The following is an 18,196-nucleotide window of genomic DNA, read 5'->3' as shown; positions in this document are numbered from 1 at the left end:
GAGGGCTGATCATAACTACTCATTAATTTTCAAGCTGTGTCTATTTATCAAGCCTTATCACATAGTTTTGTAGCGGAGCACAGGTATCCAGCTAGTGTGTGTGTGTGTGTGTGTGTGTGTGTGTGTGTAAAAATTCCATAAGGTGTTTCCAATAACCAGTAAACGTAGATATTGCCTTTTCTCTAACCAAACACATCAATTTTGCCACATATTCTGTTTCAGAGATTAAATAACTACTACCTGAATGCTTTCAAATTATAATTGAATGATTATAGGATTTCATAATATAAATATGTAGCAATTCAAGTTTTTCAGAGAAAAGTATTAGTTTGTTTCATAAAGCTTCAGAACAAAACCATCCATAGTATTAACACAATCTGTGTGAAACTGTAAAAGATGAAGCATGGCACAATTCAAGCACATTTGAATGATATCTTGTCTCCAGAAATACAACATGTTTATGAAATATTAGGAGCAGAAATGCACAGGATTTCAATTACTGATTTTTGCTCCCAGGTCAAGCAAACACTGGAATGTGCTTCTATATATCACTTAATTATTTCTGTTTCTTATTCATGTCTTTTTGAAAATGTTGATCCAGTGAAAGTCATTCATTTCAGAACAGGTTCCTGTGTTCATCTGCTTGTCAACTGTGCAAAAATATCTCTTAAACACAGGAATGAAAGAAAAGAGAGACATGGCCTAAACTGTGAATGAACTGCATTTTCAACCAGCCCACAAAACTTTGCTTAGTCAAAGTAATCTCTTCCTCATTTCCCTCCCTAAAACCACAGACACTGACTTTATTCCAAAGGTGCTTTTTCAAAAGGCAACTGGACTTTGTTTTTCCTTGAAGACGTTTTGCTTCTCATCCAAGAAACGAAACGTCTTCAAGGAAAAACAAAATCCAGTTGCCTTTTGAAAAAGCATCTTTGGGATGGAGGGAAGATCAAAAAATTGGTGTTATGCAAAATGAGGAAAACTTGGTAAAACAGATTAGAGATCAAAGTCAAATGCATATTAAAAGGTTGTATAATGCATTACTGGAAATAGATTCAGAAACGGAATTGGTTAAAGATTGTATGATAAAATGGGCACAAAACTTTCAGGAACCAGTGATGATAGAAACATGGGAAAAGATTTGGGTTAGAAATGTTAAATTTACACAAGCACAAAACCTAAGAGAAAATTTTTATAAAATGTTTTATAGATGGCATTTAGATCCTAAAAAATTATCATGTATGAACTCAAATTTGCAAGCTAAATGTTGGAGATGTGAATGTGACTATGCAACTTATTATCATATATGGTGGACTTGTAAGAAAATCAAAGCATTTTGGATAAAAATTTGGTGGGTGATGCAGAACATCTTGAAAAAAAGGTTGAAATTTACTCCGCAATTGTTTTTATTGGGTATAACTATGGATTGTACAGCATTAGAGACCAAACTGATTTTAAATTTAATATCAGCAGCTAGGCTGTTGGTAGCGCAATACTGGAAGAAGGACTCTTTGCCTACTATTGAAGAGTGGACACTGAAAGTAACGAATTTAGCGGAAATGGCGAAAATTTCAGCGTATTTGAAGGACTATACACAAGAAAGATATGTATCCGAATGGAGAAGATGGATTGATTATATTCAAAATAAGTATCAGACAAGAAAATATCAAATATCTTATGAATGAATGTTAAGTTTTAGAAGTATCATATTATTTATAGTGGAGTTAAGGTTTCGGGGGGGATTTTGTAGTCTAAGGATAGATAGGTTAATTTAGCTTATGATTGTTAACTGAAATACCCTGTATTTTGCTCTGGGAAGTCTGGGGGGGAGGGTGGGATGCGGGGAAGGGGTGTGGGGGTGGTGGGGGGGAGGGAAAAGGGTGGGGGGAATATTGGGGAAAAAATCTTTTTTTCTGTAAAACTTTTCAATTAAAAAAAAAAAAACCATCTTTGGGACAATCTTGACCTGGATGACTGAGAATCTCGACGCTTTCTTTGCTTTGTGCAAACCTAATGATAAAGAGCTTTTTGGCCTGATCCCAACTGGATAATTATTTGCTGCTTTTGCCTTACACTTAGTAGTACACCAGTTGTAGGTAATCTATAACCTTCCTTTGCTGAAACTCTGTAGCCATTTCCTGATTTATTTTCTCTAAAAACCTATCTAAGGAACCTCACTAAGGGAAAGGGGAGGGATTGTAGGCTACACAACTTGGCCGACAGAAGCAACCCACTGCAAATGGACTTGTGATGGCTCACTTCTACTGCCACTTTCACCCATCATGGCAGATCTCTGTGTAAGTATATGGCATTGATCAATACAGCTTTGCTAATGGTGTTCAATCTAGCTTTTATTATCCATTCCTTGTTTGGCATCCAAACTGCAGCAGCCTTAGCCTGCAACATGACCTCCCGTGACTTCATGGGGTTGTGATGTGATCATGATGAAGTGCACCTTTCAAACTGTGCCATTGTTTTCTGCATAGGAGCAAGCAGCAAGCGGGTAACATGAGTCATTCTAGATTGAGCGGTGTACAACTGGAATGAACAAAAATTAATAATGAATGGAATAATGTATAGCTGAGATGCCTGCATTGAGAATCTAGAGGCTGTGCTCATGTCTTGTACTCTGGTATCTTGATTTTCCATATTTGCAGAGAATGGTAGGGTGGATCAGGTTCAAGGAAAGGTTACCTTGCAAATATTTAAGATTCACATTAAAAGCTATAATTAAAATAAAATTTGAGGTTGCCAAGGTTCCTAGATCCTTCCAGAAGGAGACTGAGAAGTATAATGAGAATTTTCTCCTCAGATGCATTCTAAAGGTAATCTTTTATGAGTTGATGACAATCGAATCTAAAATGTTTTGCATCTCTCTGCTGTAAGTGCATTCATTTTCTTTGTCAAACTAACATAGGTTTTTTCATTCTCTTTTAGTGCATGTCTTCTGAAGATATTTTTTCTCTGTATGGAATATCAAACAGGACCAGTATAATGGAATCCTCCTTCTCTACAATATGCCCTGCTGTCTTACAACAAGTGATTTTTCACCCCTGTGAAAAATCTGGTCCCAAAGGTAGTTCCAAGCCATCTCCTACAGAAGGTAATTCTCCATTTAGAATCTAGTTTATTTTTTTTTTCTAGTTATGTACTTCTACAAAAAATATCAATGTTTCTACAGCTACAATGGCATAATGTTGGCTGCCAGTTTTCACTATTAACTGATATTTCATGATAATTTTATTATATCAACTCTGATAATGATCGTAATTAAATTTTTATATTGTGATAATAACAAAATGTCCCTTAGTTGTCAAATATCATCTGCTTGTGCTTCTAATACACGTAAGACTAAGTCTTGTATCTTCTCAGCAGATATTATTAGAAAGGCATTGTTGCAAAACATTTTAAACTTAAACACCAATTGCATAAAAGCTGGCCTAGTGCAGGAATTTTGTTTGAACTTAGAAGGAAATTCATGGTCTTAGCTAGCAAACTAGAATATTGATAACTGTAAATAGTGCCTCCCATGTATAATGATGTCAATAGATTATATCTCTTTCAAGGAAGACTGGTGAGCAAGGACTTTTACAGATAAACCAAATCATAGGGGACAATCATCAAGACAAATAGAGAAAAGTTATCTCTGAATAGAATCTCTGAAAGAATCTCTGAAAGAAAGGCAATTTACAGAAATGGAATCTAAACTAGACTATAAAAAACAATAGCTTGAATATGATATTTGAAAATACCAAAGCACTCCATGGGTATTTTCTGAAAGGTATTGAAGAAAAATTGAACAGCACTATTAAGAATGTTACATTAAAAAAGAAAACAGAAGCAATGCTTTTTTTTTTTTTTAGTCTAAGAAGAATGCTATGCACCAAAGTTATTAAAGTAAAATGAGAAAAGACCTCAAGTAGTAAATTCCATTTGGGCCAGTTAAAACAGTTCATTATATAGTAACTGGATGTAACAAAATAACTCAGATGACAAAAATAATTATGAGTTGAGAAGATGTTACACTAGCATTTATGTTTAAAAGTATGGATTCACAGTCAATATGCGTCATTGGAAACATCAAATCACAGATAAAAATCACATGACAAAGTAAAAATGTTAGGGAATTTGAAATTCATACCAATGTATGCCTATAATATAACACACACCAGACACTGTTGATATTGAAAAGAACAATGTTTGATGTGTTAACGTAGCTATTCAAAGGGATGGTAATGTGGAAGATGAGGAAGTGGAAAAGATTGCAAAGATGAGTAAATAGAGATTGCCAAAGTTTGGAAGATATCAGTTGTGGTACCAATTGTTATTGAGACAGTGGGTACAATATCCCCAGTCAACATCAGCTTTGACATATTTTTAGAACTGGTATGTAGTAATGCAGGATAAAGAAGTTGCTTCAGGTAGAAAATACAGAGATTGAAAAATATAGGCTGCCATCTTGCCATTTGCCAAATAAATCAGAATATCCTGAAGTAGTTATTGGATGAACACAAATTCATCTCAGTACAAACTATGTAACAAAGTCTTGTCTAGTTTGACCTTCAACATCTAGGATTTTAATCAAACTTGCTTCTGATTAAGGCAAAAGGCAAGGAAAATTTAAGCATGTAGAGTATGCGAGTCCCTTGGACTGCAAGGTGATCAAACCAGTCAGTCTTAGAGGAGATCAACCCTGACTGTTCTTTAGAAGGCCAGATCCTGAAGATGAAACTCAAATACTTTGGCCACCTAATGAGAAGGAAGGACTCACTGGAGAAGAGCCTAATGCTGGGGACAATTGAGGGCAAAAGAAGAAGGGGACGGCAGAGAATGAGGTGGCTGGATGGAGTCACTGAAGCAGTCAGCGTGAACTTAAATGGACTCCAGAGGATGGTAGAGGAGAAGAAGGCCTGGAGGAACGTTGTCCATGGGATGGCAATGGGTCAGACACGACTTCGCAACTAACAACAACAGAGTATGTTTTATAAGGGAAAAAAGAGTTGACCAAAGAACTAAAATCAGAAACACATGAAATTTACCATATTTATAAATATTGTAAATAAGTCAGGATACAACAAAGAGGTTGTTAGAAACTACATATTCACCTCTAATGCTTTTAGCAGTATCTTTTTCTTTTTTTTAGTGTCTTTAAATAACAAAATAATGGAGAGTTTGACACTCAGGAATAAAAAAAGATCTCTAAAATCTTTTCCCTTATTGTTAAAAACAGCACATTTTGTTTTTATGGTTAATTCTTCAACAATGATATATTGAGCCCTAACTACAAGTTCTATAATTTTCGTGCCAATAATTACCAATATTACCAGTAGTCCTTGACTTATGAGCACAACTGAGCCTAACATTTCTGTTGCTGAGTGCGACATAAGTGAGTTTTCCTCCATTTTACGACCTTTCTTGCCCCTGTTGTTAAGCGAATCACTGAAGTTGCTAAGTTAGTAACACAGTTGTTAAGTGAATCTGGTTTCCCCATTTGATTTTGCTTGTCAAAAGCAGGGGTGAAATGCTCCCAGTTCGGACCAGATCACATGATCCAGTAGCGATGGCGGCGGGTGATTCGGAGAACCGGTAGCAAAAATCCTTCTCCGCCCCCATGCCCAGCTGAGCTGCGCAATCATCAGAGGCTTTTTATTTTATTTTTAAAAGCATTTTTTCTACAATCTCTTCGGCCGAAAAAATGCTTTTAAAAGTAAAAACAAAGCCTTTGCCGATTAGGCAAGCCAGCTGGGATTGTCAGAGGCTTTAGAAAAAAAGAAAAGCCTCTGCCGATCAGGCAAGTTAGCTGGGATCGTCAGAGGCTTTAAAAAAAAAAGAAAGAAAAGCCTCTACCGATCACGCAAGTCAGCTGGGATCGTCAGAGGCTTTAAAAAAAAAAAGAAAAGCCTCTGCCGATCAGGCAAGTCAGATCGTCAGAAGCTTTTAAAAGCATTTTTTTACAACCTCTTCAGCCGAAGAGCTTGTAGAAAAAATGGTTTTAAAAGTAAAAAAAAAAAAAATTTGGCCATGCCCACTCAGTCATATTACCCCCCACTAAGCTCCGCCTACAGAACCGGTAGTAACAAATTTTACATTTCACCACTGGTCAAAAGGTTAAAAAGGGATCACATGATGCTGGAACCTGGCAACTGTCATAAATATGAGTCAGTTGCCAAGCATCTGAATTTTGATCATGTGGCGATGGGGATGTTGCAACAGTCCTAAGTGTGAAAAATGGTCATAAGTCACTTTTTTCAGTGGTTCGTAACTTTGAATGGTCATTAAATGAACTGTTGTAAGTCGAGGACTATCTGTATATCTTTGCATCCTCTTTTGTTTCTTATTTTTGTTCATTTTCTCTTTTTATTTTCTTTAAAGATATGAATAAAAACAGCAATGTTAAAAAGCAGTTAAAAAGAATAAAAAACTTTCTGTTGCATCTGTCAGGTGCATTTTAGTCAGGTCACCATTTTTCTGCCTTATTGGTTTTTTTTGTTATTTTTAACTACTGTAATTTTAGCTGACGAGAAATCTAGCACAATGGAAAATGTCAAGGGAAAGGAAGAAATTAATTTGAAGTTATTGTGGGAATCTATGGTTCAAGAATGGAAATAGTGATCATAAACATGAAAAATCCCATATTTAGCATTTTTAGTGTGTTGCCGTGTGCAATTTAGCATATTTTATTATTCATTTATCTAATCAGCTTTTTTACTGCCTGCATCACCTATGGGACTCATATTTATATGTTGTTCCTAGTCAAATAATCTCAGCAAACCTTGGATTTAAGTATATCTTGAATGTTAGGTCTTCAGCTGTTTTTCAACTAGATGGATAAACTTATTTTTTTCCTGCCAAATGAGTTCCCTATACAATGAATCACCAAGAAGGACTTTGTTGGTTTAATACAACTAATATATATTTTACTGTATCATTTATTTATTTTTTTTTGCTTTTTATAGTTTGGGGCTTTGGGTTCCTTGCTGTAACTATAATCAGCCTTGCATCACTCCTTGGATTGGTTTTAACACCTCTTTTAAAGAAGGACTATTTCCCTAAGTTTTTAACCTACTTTGTAGGTTTGGCCATTGGAACACTCTTCTCTAATGCAATTTTTCAACTTATTCCAGAGGTAAGGAAAAGGTAAACAAAAATGGTGGGAATATAACCATATTCTATGTTTTCCCTTAAGACTGAACATCCGGAAAGATGCTCTTGAATAGAATAGAATAGAATAGAATAGAATAGAATAGAATAGAATAGAATAGAATAGAATAGAATAGAATAACAGAGTTGGAAGGGACCTTGGAGGTCTTCTAGTCCAACCCCCTGCCCAGGCAGGAAACCCTACACCACTTCAGACAAATGGTTATCCAATCTCTTCTTTAAAATTTCCGGTGTTGGGGCATTCACAACTTCTGCAGGCAAGTTGTTCCACTTATTAATTGTTCTAACTGTCAGGAAATTCCTCCTTAGTTCTAAATTGCTTCTCTCCTTGATTAGTTTACACCCCTTGCTTCTTGTTCTACCCTCAGGTGCTTTGGCGAATAGCTTTGCTCCCTCTTCTTTGTGGCAACCCCTCAAATATTGAAAGACTGCTACCATGTCTCCCCTGGTCCTTCTCCTCACTAGACTGACCATATCCAGTTCCTGTAACCATTCTTCATATGTTTTAGCCTCCAGTCCCCTAATCATCTTTGTTGCTCTTCTCTGCACTCTTTCTAGAGTCTCAACATCTTTTTTACATCGTGGCGACCAAAACTGAATGCAATATTCCAAATATTGCAAACATTTCCTTTCTTCCCCATTTCCCAAAACCACAAACTGTTTCAGGGAAATAGGTTAGATTTGTACCACTATTCCCCATCTAAGAAAGATAAATTACCAGTCTGACAGGAAGTGGAAGGGAGAACATGCTAATATTATATGCCTATTGGCAAGAGCCTGGCAAATAGAAATGAAAGCATTGATTAACTACAGTCACCGAGTCATGTCTATGGTTGTCTGCCAATGGAAAAAAGGTTGTTGATATCATGAAGCTTTGGCAGGATTGTTTGGGTACTTCATGGAAAGAGGAAGTGATTTTTTTTTTATTCCTCAAATGATGTTTGCTGCCAGAACCACTGGTAAGGAAAATTAATTGGGTTAGTTGCTGAACTGGTTAAGCATGTTGGATGAATAGAGTTCATGTAGGACAGCGGTGTTAAACTCGATTTCATTGAGAGCTGCATCAGGGTTGTGTTTGACCTCAAGGGGTAGGGTGGGTGTGACCAGAGTAGGCATGGCCTGCTCAATGTCACTCATGTCGGGGCGCCTGTGGCAGCCCGAGCATTCTGCCAGCGAAAATAGGCTCCTGAGCTCCATTTCCAGCTACGGTGGCCTCCTGCAACCCTCTGTCCACACACGGCCCTCCCGAACTCCGTTTCCAGCTATGGTGGCCTCCTGTAACCCTCTGTCCGCACACGGCCCTCCCGAGCTCTTTTTTCGCTGGCAGAGGGTTGCAGGAGGCCATCACAGCTGGAAACAGAGCTTGGGGGCCTGTTTTCACTGGCAGAGGCACTGTCCCTCACTGTTTCCAGGGTGGCCCCGCGGGCCAGATCTAAGCACCTTGTAAGCCGGATGCAGCTTGCGGGCCTTGAGTTTGACACCCCTGATGTAGGAGATGACCAGACTGAGCCTGAGGGAGGGATCAAACACGTCATCAGTCAAGAGTCCATGCCCACAAGGGATCTAAGTCCAGCCCACCTTGAATTCCTTTCTTAAACTCCCGCTAATTTCTCTTGACTGTTAATAGTTCAGATTCTTGTAGGCACTTAACCTTGCAATAAATCTCTATACTCATTTGAACTGCCTGAATCTCCTGATTTCCCCAGTGTTTGGCAGTCCACTGCAGAGGTGAAATGGAATAAGAGTTGCCTACTGCAATTTATTTCCATGCAAATTACCATGTTCAGCATTCATTCTGACCCACCTGTACATTTTGTGGATTAATTATTTTGCAAGATTGATTTAAAAATCAGCCAGTTTGGAGTAGACATTTAAATATAGAACAGGCAACCTTTAATTTAGGTCAGTTACAATATCAAGTAAATTTGGGTTAAATTTACTGCATGAATATGATGAAAAAGTGAATATTGTAATGAAAAAAAAAGCCTTCTTAAAAAGAATACAGAAATATCAAATGACATGGAATTATTATCAATATTTTTGTTCTAGGCATTTGGATTTGATCCCAAAGAAGATAACTACGTTGAAAAAGCAGTTGCAATTTTTGGTGGATTCTATATCTTATTCTTTGTGGAAAGAATTCTTAAAATGATATTGAAGACCTATAGTCAAGTGAGTTGGGTAGCAGGATTGAATTAAAGGGATGTAGAGGTGTGTGCTGTTTTCACTGCTAAAGATGATTATATTTATTTAACGAAAATAGCGAAAATAGGGAAAAAACCTGATGAAGTGTTTTAACCAAAGACCACATCAGACAACAGATCTCACACAATTCAGTTCATTGTAGAGAAGCAAAAGACTGAGTGGAAGCCAGGACTTTCTCTCCAGCCAGAATGAGATTAGAAGAGAAATGCCATTGACGTGTGAAATGTAGGTTGAAAAGACAATAACATCTCTGATCTACAGTGTTAATGTTACACTTTTACGCTAACCACACATGGATCTGTTCAAAAATAAATAAATAAATGGGCCAGGCCAAACGCTAAATTGTATTTAATTTATGATTATATTTCATTAACATTTAACCACATACATTAAATAGATGATGTGATTTTCCTTTCTGTCCCATTAAAAACAACAATTGTGTGGTAACTTTTGGAGGGTCCTGAGGATTGTACATAAGGCTTTTAAGAGTCACATGTATTCCTCAGACTCAGGATGTGCACTTCTGGATAAAAATGCCAAATTTCTCACATTAAGATATATTTGCTGTACATTTATATTTGTAGTATAACAACCAGCTATTTTCATTGGAACAAAGTGCATTTAGACAAGGTCTCTCTCTCTTTCTCTCCTCCTGTCTGTCTGTCTGTCTGTCTGTCTGTCTGTCTGTCTATCTATCTGTCTGTCTATCTATCTATCTATCTATCTATCTATCTATCTATCTATCTATCTATCTATCTATCTATCCCTCATCTATTCTATTTCTAAAGTTATATTTTCATAAAGTCCATTGATTCCTTCCTGAATTGTTTTCATCTGGTTCTCTATAGATGGGCCACAGTCATTTTGAGCCTCAAGAACTGAAACTCCCTCAAGATTGTTCTGCTCCTGCTGCTCCTATAGAATCAATCAAACCAGTTAATGGAACCATGTGCTATGCAAATCCAGCTGTAGCAGAAGCTAATGGAAACTTGGGTTTTGATAATGTCAGTGTGATCTCTGGACAGGTATGAATGAACATGTTTTTCCAGTTTATCACAGCATTTTCAGAAAAGAGCTGATTGCTGATCTTTTCTTTGTTGACAATAGTCTTAAAACTGACCTTGAGTTCATCGTCCACCCCAACATTATTAACCACTCAATATATATGTATGTGTGTGCACACAGAGAAACACAAAGAGAAAAAATTGTGTTTGTTTATACCGACATATATAAATATTTCTTACAATTAAGTTGTAGATTTACTTTATTCCTTCTTATATATTTTTTGCTTTCTTATTAACCTTTGTACTTTATCAACTCGTATCTTTTTCAACTTTGTTATAAATTGGTTCATATGTTCATAGTTCATCGCAGCCTTCCTGCCTACTGAATATACTACACTACATAGTTAAATAGACAGTGGCTGGCAGATGTTCAGGAAAAGGCTCGGCTTGGCCAGTACTGATTCCAAGAATCTGATGTCATTGGCAATGATATCCCAAGTTCCACCCAATGGAATATGTAAGACACATAAATTGAGAAACATAATCTCTTTGAGTATGTCATGCAAATTGGAGGTAATAGTCTGTTGGGGTGGATTCCCTTTTCTGGGTTTGCCCATCAAAACTTTCCCCTAAAGTTAGTTCTGCATTTGACCAAGGCATATATAGTTATATAGCAATATTAGGCATAACCAGGAAGCTGACAGTAGATTACATTGGGGGAATCTGCAGGTTCATAAGATTATCTTTGACTTTAAACATTGACTTTAAGGTACCCTGTTTGACTTTAGGCAAGTCCTGTTAATACAATGATAAAATTAAACTTTAGGGTAGTATCCTTTCTCTTTCTTTTAGGTTTGTGAACTGTTAGTTTAGCTCTCTGTCAATATCTCCAGCAGTCACGTAAAATTAAATTCTATTCATAGTTGAAACTGTAACCTTTAACATCTTGTGTAATGTTTATACAAGATTCGTGGTTGCTCAGACTGGAAAGCTTTAATGTTTGATTTGGTTAAAAAAGGACAATATTGTAAACTTTCCCTTCTGCCTTAAAACAAAGATAGCGTTAAGAAATTTTATGGCCACACAGTCAGCCAGATATTTAGACTGGATTTGACATTTTCATCCACTTATAAAGTTCTCTAGGATTAGGGATAGGTAGATGTTTGAGGGTGTTATTAGTATTGCGGCAAATATTATTTTTATAGCCATACAAATGTTTAGACTACAGCTGGCATTTTTATCTACGTATCAAATCCTTCCTAAGGACCTGTTATTATTTAATACACAGATATTATTATTTAATATTATTAATAAAGCTTTCTTTTTATATTTATTATTGGTTAGCCACTTCTGGCGGCTAGAAAATTTCTGCTCTTAACAGTTCTTTCAGGATCCTTCCTGTTAATTACTGAAAGTTGAGAAGATTAAAGAAAAAAAGAATTCAGTAGGAAATTACGTCAGGCATCATTTAATTTTTCTATGTTTATTTTGGTGAGAAAATTGACTGTAATTTTTGAAATGTTGAAATTGTTCTTTAAATGGCGTCTCTGGGAATTTCATTGTCAGAATAGAGCCATATTAAAGATAAAGGTAAAGGTTCCCCTCGCACATATGTGCTAGTCATTCCCGACCCTAGGGGGCGGTGCTCATCTCTGTTTCAAAGCCAAAGAGCCAGCACTGTCCGAAGACGTCTCCATGGTCATGTGGCTGGCATGACTAAACGCCAAAGATGCACGGAACACTGTTACCTTCCCACCAAAGGTGGTCCCTATTTTTCTACTTGCATTTTTTACATGCTTTCGAACTGCTAGGTTGGCAGAAGAGAGCCATATTAGTCAATGGTAAAAAAAATTAATAGTTTGCAACTTACCTAATTTTGTATTTCCAATGCATCGACTGAAATTTAGATAGTATTTGAAATTATTCAAATTTTTCAGTGCAGTTCCTCCACAGTAAAAATATAGTAATAAAATGTTTGCTAAAAATGCATACAGGTAGTCCTTAGGTTAAGGACCTATGTGACAGTTCAAAGTTGCAGTGGTACTAAACAAATTGTTCTTACACCAGTCACTGAAGTTGTAGGGCTCCCATGGTCACACAATCAACATTTGTGTGCTTGATATCCGACTTGCATTTATGACTGCAAGGCACTTCTGCCTTTCTCCCCTGCCCCATCTCTGCCCTTTTGGCCACCTGAACGCTGTCAGTCTATGCTTCACTGCCTTTGCCACCCCTAGATGACCTCTGCTGCCTTCTTCCTCCAACTATTGATGAGGCACACCCAGCCTGGCTCTTTGCAAGGCAGCTGCAGGCCATTTTGGGTTTTTTTTTTTTTTAGGGTTGAGCTTGATAGGAGGATAAAAATATCAAATCCAGTGTGGCCATCAAATCCATATCTGGTTGATTGGGTGACCTATCATAATCATACCATTGCTATAAATAAACTACTATTTATTTTTATTAATTATTATTTATTATCAATTACTATTTGTTTTTTTATAAATAAACTACTATTTATTTTATTAATTTATTATTATTTTTCCTGAATGCCATCACTCTGCTTAACAACTAATTCCCACAACAGAGTCAAATAATTTACTAAGACTGTATTACTATTATTCTTCTCTTCCTTACTATTATCTATCTCTTCCCACTTATTACTATAAGTTGCATGTTGCTTGTATCTTTCAATTATATTGTTTTTATTTGTTTCCTAGAATGATTTGATAGCTTATTAGTAACCTTGACTATCACTAAATGTTGTATCTTTTTATTTTTGATGAATGTATTTTATTCTCCTTATGTACACTGAGAGCATATATACCAAAGACAAATTCCTTGTGTGTCCAATCATACTTGGCCAATAAAGAATTCAATTCAATTCAATTCAATTCAATTCAATTCAATTCAATTCAATTCAATTCTACTCTACTCTACTCTACTCTACTCTACTCTACTCTACTCTACTCTACTCTACTCTACTCTATTTAATAATCTTACCACATTTTAAAAATGTAATGGATTATTTATTTAAATTGACATAGGAGTCCCCCCCCCAATTTAGCTACCCCTAATTCATATGAATTAGTGAAGAGTATTCTTTCCTTTGTTAATCTGTTTACTTAAAGTAAAACCTGTGTCCTGGGAGTCCAGACTTTTCCTATTGAAGTTAGGTGGCATGATTAATAGGTGAACAATAACTTCTGTTCAACAATTGTGCTGACTCTGAATTCAGAGTCCCAGAGGAAGAGCTATCTTTGTTGTTTGGTTTATTAAGCTATGTGAAGTCTTAAATACTCCTGTCAGGTTCTAGAAGGAGATAGACAAGATTTAATTGGCTGACCAAAAAAATAAAATATGGTGTCTTCATCTCCAAACGTCCCTTCTGCTTGGAAAGACTCTCTCCGACTGTTAACAATATGAAATATAATTCTTTCAGAAAAATTGCCACAGCATCAAATGCTTAAAAGAATCCTATCTTATTGCTGAAAATTAACCCTGGTCCATCAACCTAATTTCTGTCCACTTTTAATTGATTAACTATTCTGTAGCTCAGCTGCTTTTTAAAGGAAAATGTATTATTTGATGTATTATCTAATACCCATTTAAAATATTTGCAAAGAGGTGTCTGTGATAAGCTTGTTAGAAGATGAATCCAAGGCATTATGGTCTTCTGAACCAAATGTATAAAACATTGGATATTAAGAGCCAAAGTGGCGAATGATAAGAGTCAGTACTGCAGGCTACTTCAGCTGACTGCTAGCTGCAGTTCAGCAGTTCAAATCTTAGCGGCTCAAGGTTGACTCAGCCTTCCGTCCTTCCGAGGTGGGTAAAATGAGGACCCAGATTATCAGGGGCAATATGCTGACTCTGTAAACCACTTAGAGAGGGCTGTAAAATCACTATGAAGTGGTATATAAGTGCTATTGCTATTGCTAAAAGCATTGGAAACCTGGGTCCATCTGTTTTGCAGTTCTTTAGATAATTCACTTCATTTGGACAGCTTACTGCAGAAAAAACAGAAGAACTGTGATATAGATCAAAAGTGAATTTGACGTCATGGTTCTGTGCTTGAATTGAAATATTTGCTGTATGTGGAAAATGATTATAGGTAATCCTCGAGTGACTGTAATGGAGCCCAGAACTTCCATTATGTTGTGACAGTCCTAAGTCAATACCCATGCAGTTGACTGATTTTATGAGATTTTTGTGGTGGTACTTAAGTAAACGCTGTGATTGTTAAATGAATCCATTTGTTTTTATGGTTTTTTTTTGTCAGAAAACCAACTGGGAAAAAAAATGTAAATCATGATCACATGACCATGGAATGCTGTAAAGGTGAGCATCTGAAATATGGTCATGTGATCAGTATGTGTGTGCACACACCATTGTGGGAACTCCGGAACTGGATTGTAAGGGGAGACAGTGTGTCATAACTTTGAATGGTACTAAGCTACCAGTTTTTAAATGAGAACTACTTGTACTTTGGATTCCATGTCTTATTTCTCAGTAAATGTGCAGTTTAAATCTACAGAGAGAGCTATAAAGCACTGTGAAGCGGTATATAAGTCTAAGTGCTATTGCTATTGCTATATGATCCTTTGCTTTCTTACAGTGACTTAGTATTTGATGTAACTCTCTTTTTTTTGTTGTTGTTGCAGAAAGAAGAAATGCAAAGTAGTTCATGCAAGTGTCTGAAAGGGCCTGCCCTATCTGAGATTGGTACAATTGCCTGGATGATCACATTAAGCGATGCTTTGCACAACTTCATTGATGGATTAGCCATTGGAGCTTCTTTCACACTTTCCCTACTTCAGGGAATTAGCACATCTATAGCAATCTTGTGTGAAGAGTTTCCTCATGAATTAGGTAATGTGTTTTACCCAGGGGGGAAATCTACTTACCTTCCTTATCAGTTCGGAAGTGCTTGGGTGCACGTGTGTCACATGTGTGCGCAGACCCTCTGCGCAGGCACAAAACCTTCTGTGCATGCGCACAGAGTAAAAAACACATTACTTCCTGGTTAAAACCAGGAAGTAACACCCGGGCGGGTGGGCGGAGCCTCGCGCCACATCGCTACCAGTTCTCCAAACCACCTGCCACAATCGCTACTGGATTGCCCGATCCGGTCTGAACCGGGAGCATTTCACCCCTGGTTTTACATCATTTCAAAGTTTAAGGTATGTAGCTGAGGCAGACTTCTAGAACCAAAGAAGCTACTGTAGTTATGGCTTTCAACTTTTAATCATAGTGATTCAGGAATCTGGAAGTGCATTCCAACTCTAAGGGCATCAATACTGGGGTAAGCTGTCCTAGAAAATTTCTCATTAAGCAAGACATAATCCATAAATATTTTATATTTAAATGGGGAAATGATAGTTTTCTGATACATTTCATATACATCTTATCAGTCCATTTTGAATTATTATCATCCTGAATCAATCTACTGCAAGATGGAAGCCTCTCCACTGAAGGTTACAGACTATAATTCATCATGCTGGTCCTGGAGATTGATAGATAGACTTTTTCAACTTCTCGTTCTAGGAATGATAGAATGACTGGCTCAAAGTCATCCTGTACTAAGGGTGCCTTTAAAGGATTACACCAAACTGTCTCTTTGTATTTTGATTTATCTTGGAGAAAGTATAAATCATAACTGTGTTACATACTGATAATGTCATACATTTTTTTTTTTAGGGGATTTTGTCATCCTTCTTAATGCAGGAATGAGCACAAGGCAGGCCTTGTTTTTCAATTTTTTATCAGCATGCTCTTGTTATATTGGCCTAGTTTTTGGCATAATTGTAGGCAACAACTTCGCTCCAAACATCATTTTTGCAATAGCTGGAGGCATGTTTCTATACATCTCCCTTGCAGATATGGTAAGTTTCTGCTACATCTTATCTACCCATCTAGCTACTTAACAATATTTATAGTCTACTGTAGTACAAATGGACTTAACCATTAGCATTATTACGATGCATGATTATGAGAGACTAATATTTGTGAGACAGTGTTAAGAGAAACCACAATACCAGTACTATTAGTGTGAAACTAGGACATTGAAATGGCAATTAGTTCATGCTACTTTTTTCCAAGATGGGCATATTGGATGTCATCCAGCATGATATTTAATTTCATAAAGTCATTCTAAATCGAGGGTGAAATATGAGACAAAGTAAGGAACTTGTATCTTGGCCTTTTTTGCTTAATTCTAAAAACAGCTGTTCTCCCCGAGTTACCCACCTGCACCTGAAAACTCTATATCAGGGGTCTCCAACCTTGGCAACTTTAAGCCTGGCGGACTTCAACTCCCAGAATTCCCCAGCCAGCAAAGCTAGTAGTAGTTCTGAGAACTGAAGTCCGCCAGGCTTAAAGTTGCCAAGGTTGGAGACCCCTGCTCTATATGGAAGATTGACTAGTTCTGCATGTGTACCTGAGGCCAATGGCTTGAAAAACTTGAGAGAAATGAGGGGAAGTATATGGATTTAGTATTTAGTCTGTGTGGGATTCGAGAGCTATAGTTCTAGAATTTACCACCATCTTGCCTGTGGTGGCATCCTAGCAAATTTCATTTCAAAACATTCGGTATGTCTAGGACAAAAGCAAACAAACAAAGATGGCTAAGTAAAAATTAATTAATTAAAATGCCATTATGACAACTACTTCCTATGTATGTAAGGTTTTTCTTATTTTATCAAATTATGCATTACAATTTATTCACAACTTTTGGAGTACTTAAGTATTCAGGGACTGCGTGCCATGTAAATGCTTCTGGCGGTGCAAATTCTGAAACCAGAAAGATCGATCTATTAAAAATACTGAGAATTTAATAAAGCTATGTGCAATTATTCGTAGAGATATGTAATCCCACCCATTTAGAGAGAAAGACATGGATAGATCACATCTATAATCATAGCTGGCACAGTGAATTCTAGGAGATGTTTGTGCCTCATTTCTTGGGTTACAATGAGTAAGGCGTAGTTCAGAAAAAAAGTGGCAATATGGAAGCTGGGTATATTTTATGAGCTGTTTCTCATCTTTACCAAGAGCAAAGAGCAAGCTTGGATATTAAAGCTGTTTTCTCTGATGTCTTTCTATCTTACATGATGTAAACCCAGTTTGAAAGCCTGCTTATGGCACAGTAGGTGATAGGTTTTTCTATCTACCTTTCAAATCTCTCTATCTTTAGGTCTCTAGACTGGAACTGTGTCTGAACCAAATGTAATAATATGTGTGAATGATCAATACAGAACGCTGATTTATTGCTGAACCTCACTTTATTCTTCTCTGTCTAGAAACAGGTAGGATTTGTAAGAGTTCTTCGTTTTCTCTCTTTCTTACCATTTCTCTTAGGTAATCATAGTGAACTGATCTCATTGCTCAAGATAATCTATCAGCTGAAGTGATAGTACTCTGGGTCAAAACAGAGATTGTATGGTCTCATACTTCTGCATGTTCCTCCATAAGAAACTTTTCTGCACATTAAAACTCTTACATAAGATATGTAAAGCATTAGTAAAGTTGTTGGTCTGATGTCTTTGCCTGTTACAGTTAGGCAGCCTGTAAAAATGCATTCTAAAATTGATTCTAAATGTATGCCCTATACAATAGCTACAGTTTGTGGCTGACTTACTTCTGAATTCTTTTCTTTTTGTCTATGGTCCAAGATGCTTTTGTTTCCCATCCTTGGTTAGGTAAGATCTTTGGAGAAATATTCTTCTGGGAGTTGGATGAAGCCTTAGACTGACCAAACCTGAGCCTAAAAAAAAAATCTTATCTTTACTAATTGCAGCAAGGAATGAGAATTGTCTTCATTTGTTTGC

General features: G+C 36.7%; 1 protein-coding gene across 1 annotated transcript in view; it reads left to right on the top strand.

Moving 5' to 3' along the window:
* Positions 1–18,196, top strand: part of SLC39A8 (solute carrier family 39 member 8) — a 37,900-nt gene that overhangs the window by 14,671 nt on the left and 5,033 nt on the right. Inside the window, exons 3-8 of the mRNA XM_034442183.2 lie at positions 2,938–3,103; positions 6,957–7,126; positions 9,211–9,333; positions 10,215–10,391; positions 15,032–15,239; positions 16,068–16,252. Of these exons, the coding sequence (XP_034298074.1) occupies positions 2,938–3,103; positions 6,957–7,126; positions 9,211–9,333; positions 10,215–10,391; positions 15,032–15,239; positions 16,068–16,252 (1,029 nt within the window). The remainder of the gene's footprint in view (positions 1–2,937; positions 3,104–6,956; positions 7,127–9,210; positions 9,334–10,214; positions 10,392–15,031; positions 15,240–16,067; positions 16,253–18,196) is intronic.

This window comes from Pantherophis guttatus, chromosome 8, assembly GCF_059756535.1.
Source record: "Pantherophis guttatus breed Tessera chromosome 8, ASM5975653v1, whole genome shotgun sequence".
Lineage (NCBI taxonomy): Eukaryota > Metazoa > Chordata > Lepidosauria > Squamata > Colubridae > Pantherophis > Pantherophis guttatus.
The sequence above is the reverse complement of the archived record's forward strand: the minus strand, read 5'-3'. Positions and strand labels throughout refer to the sequence as shown.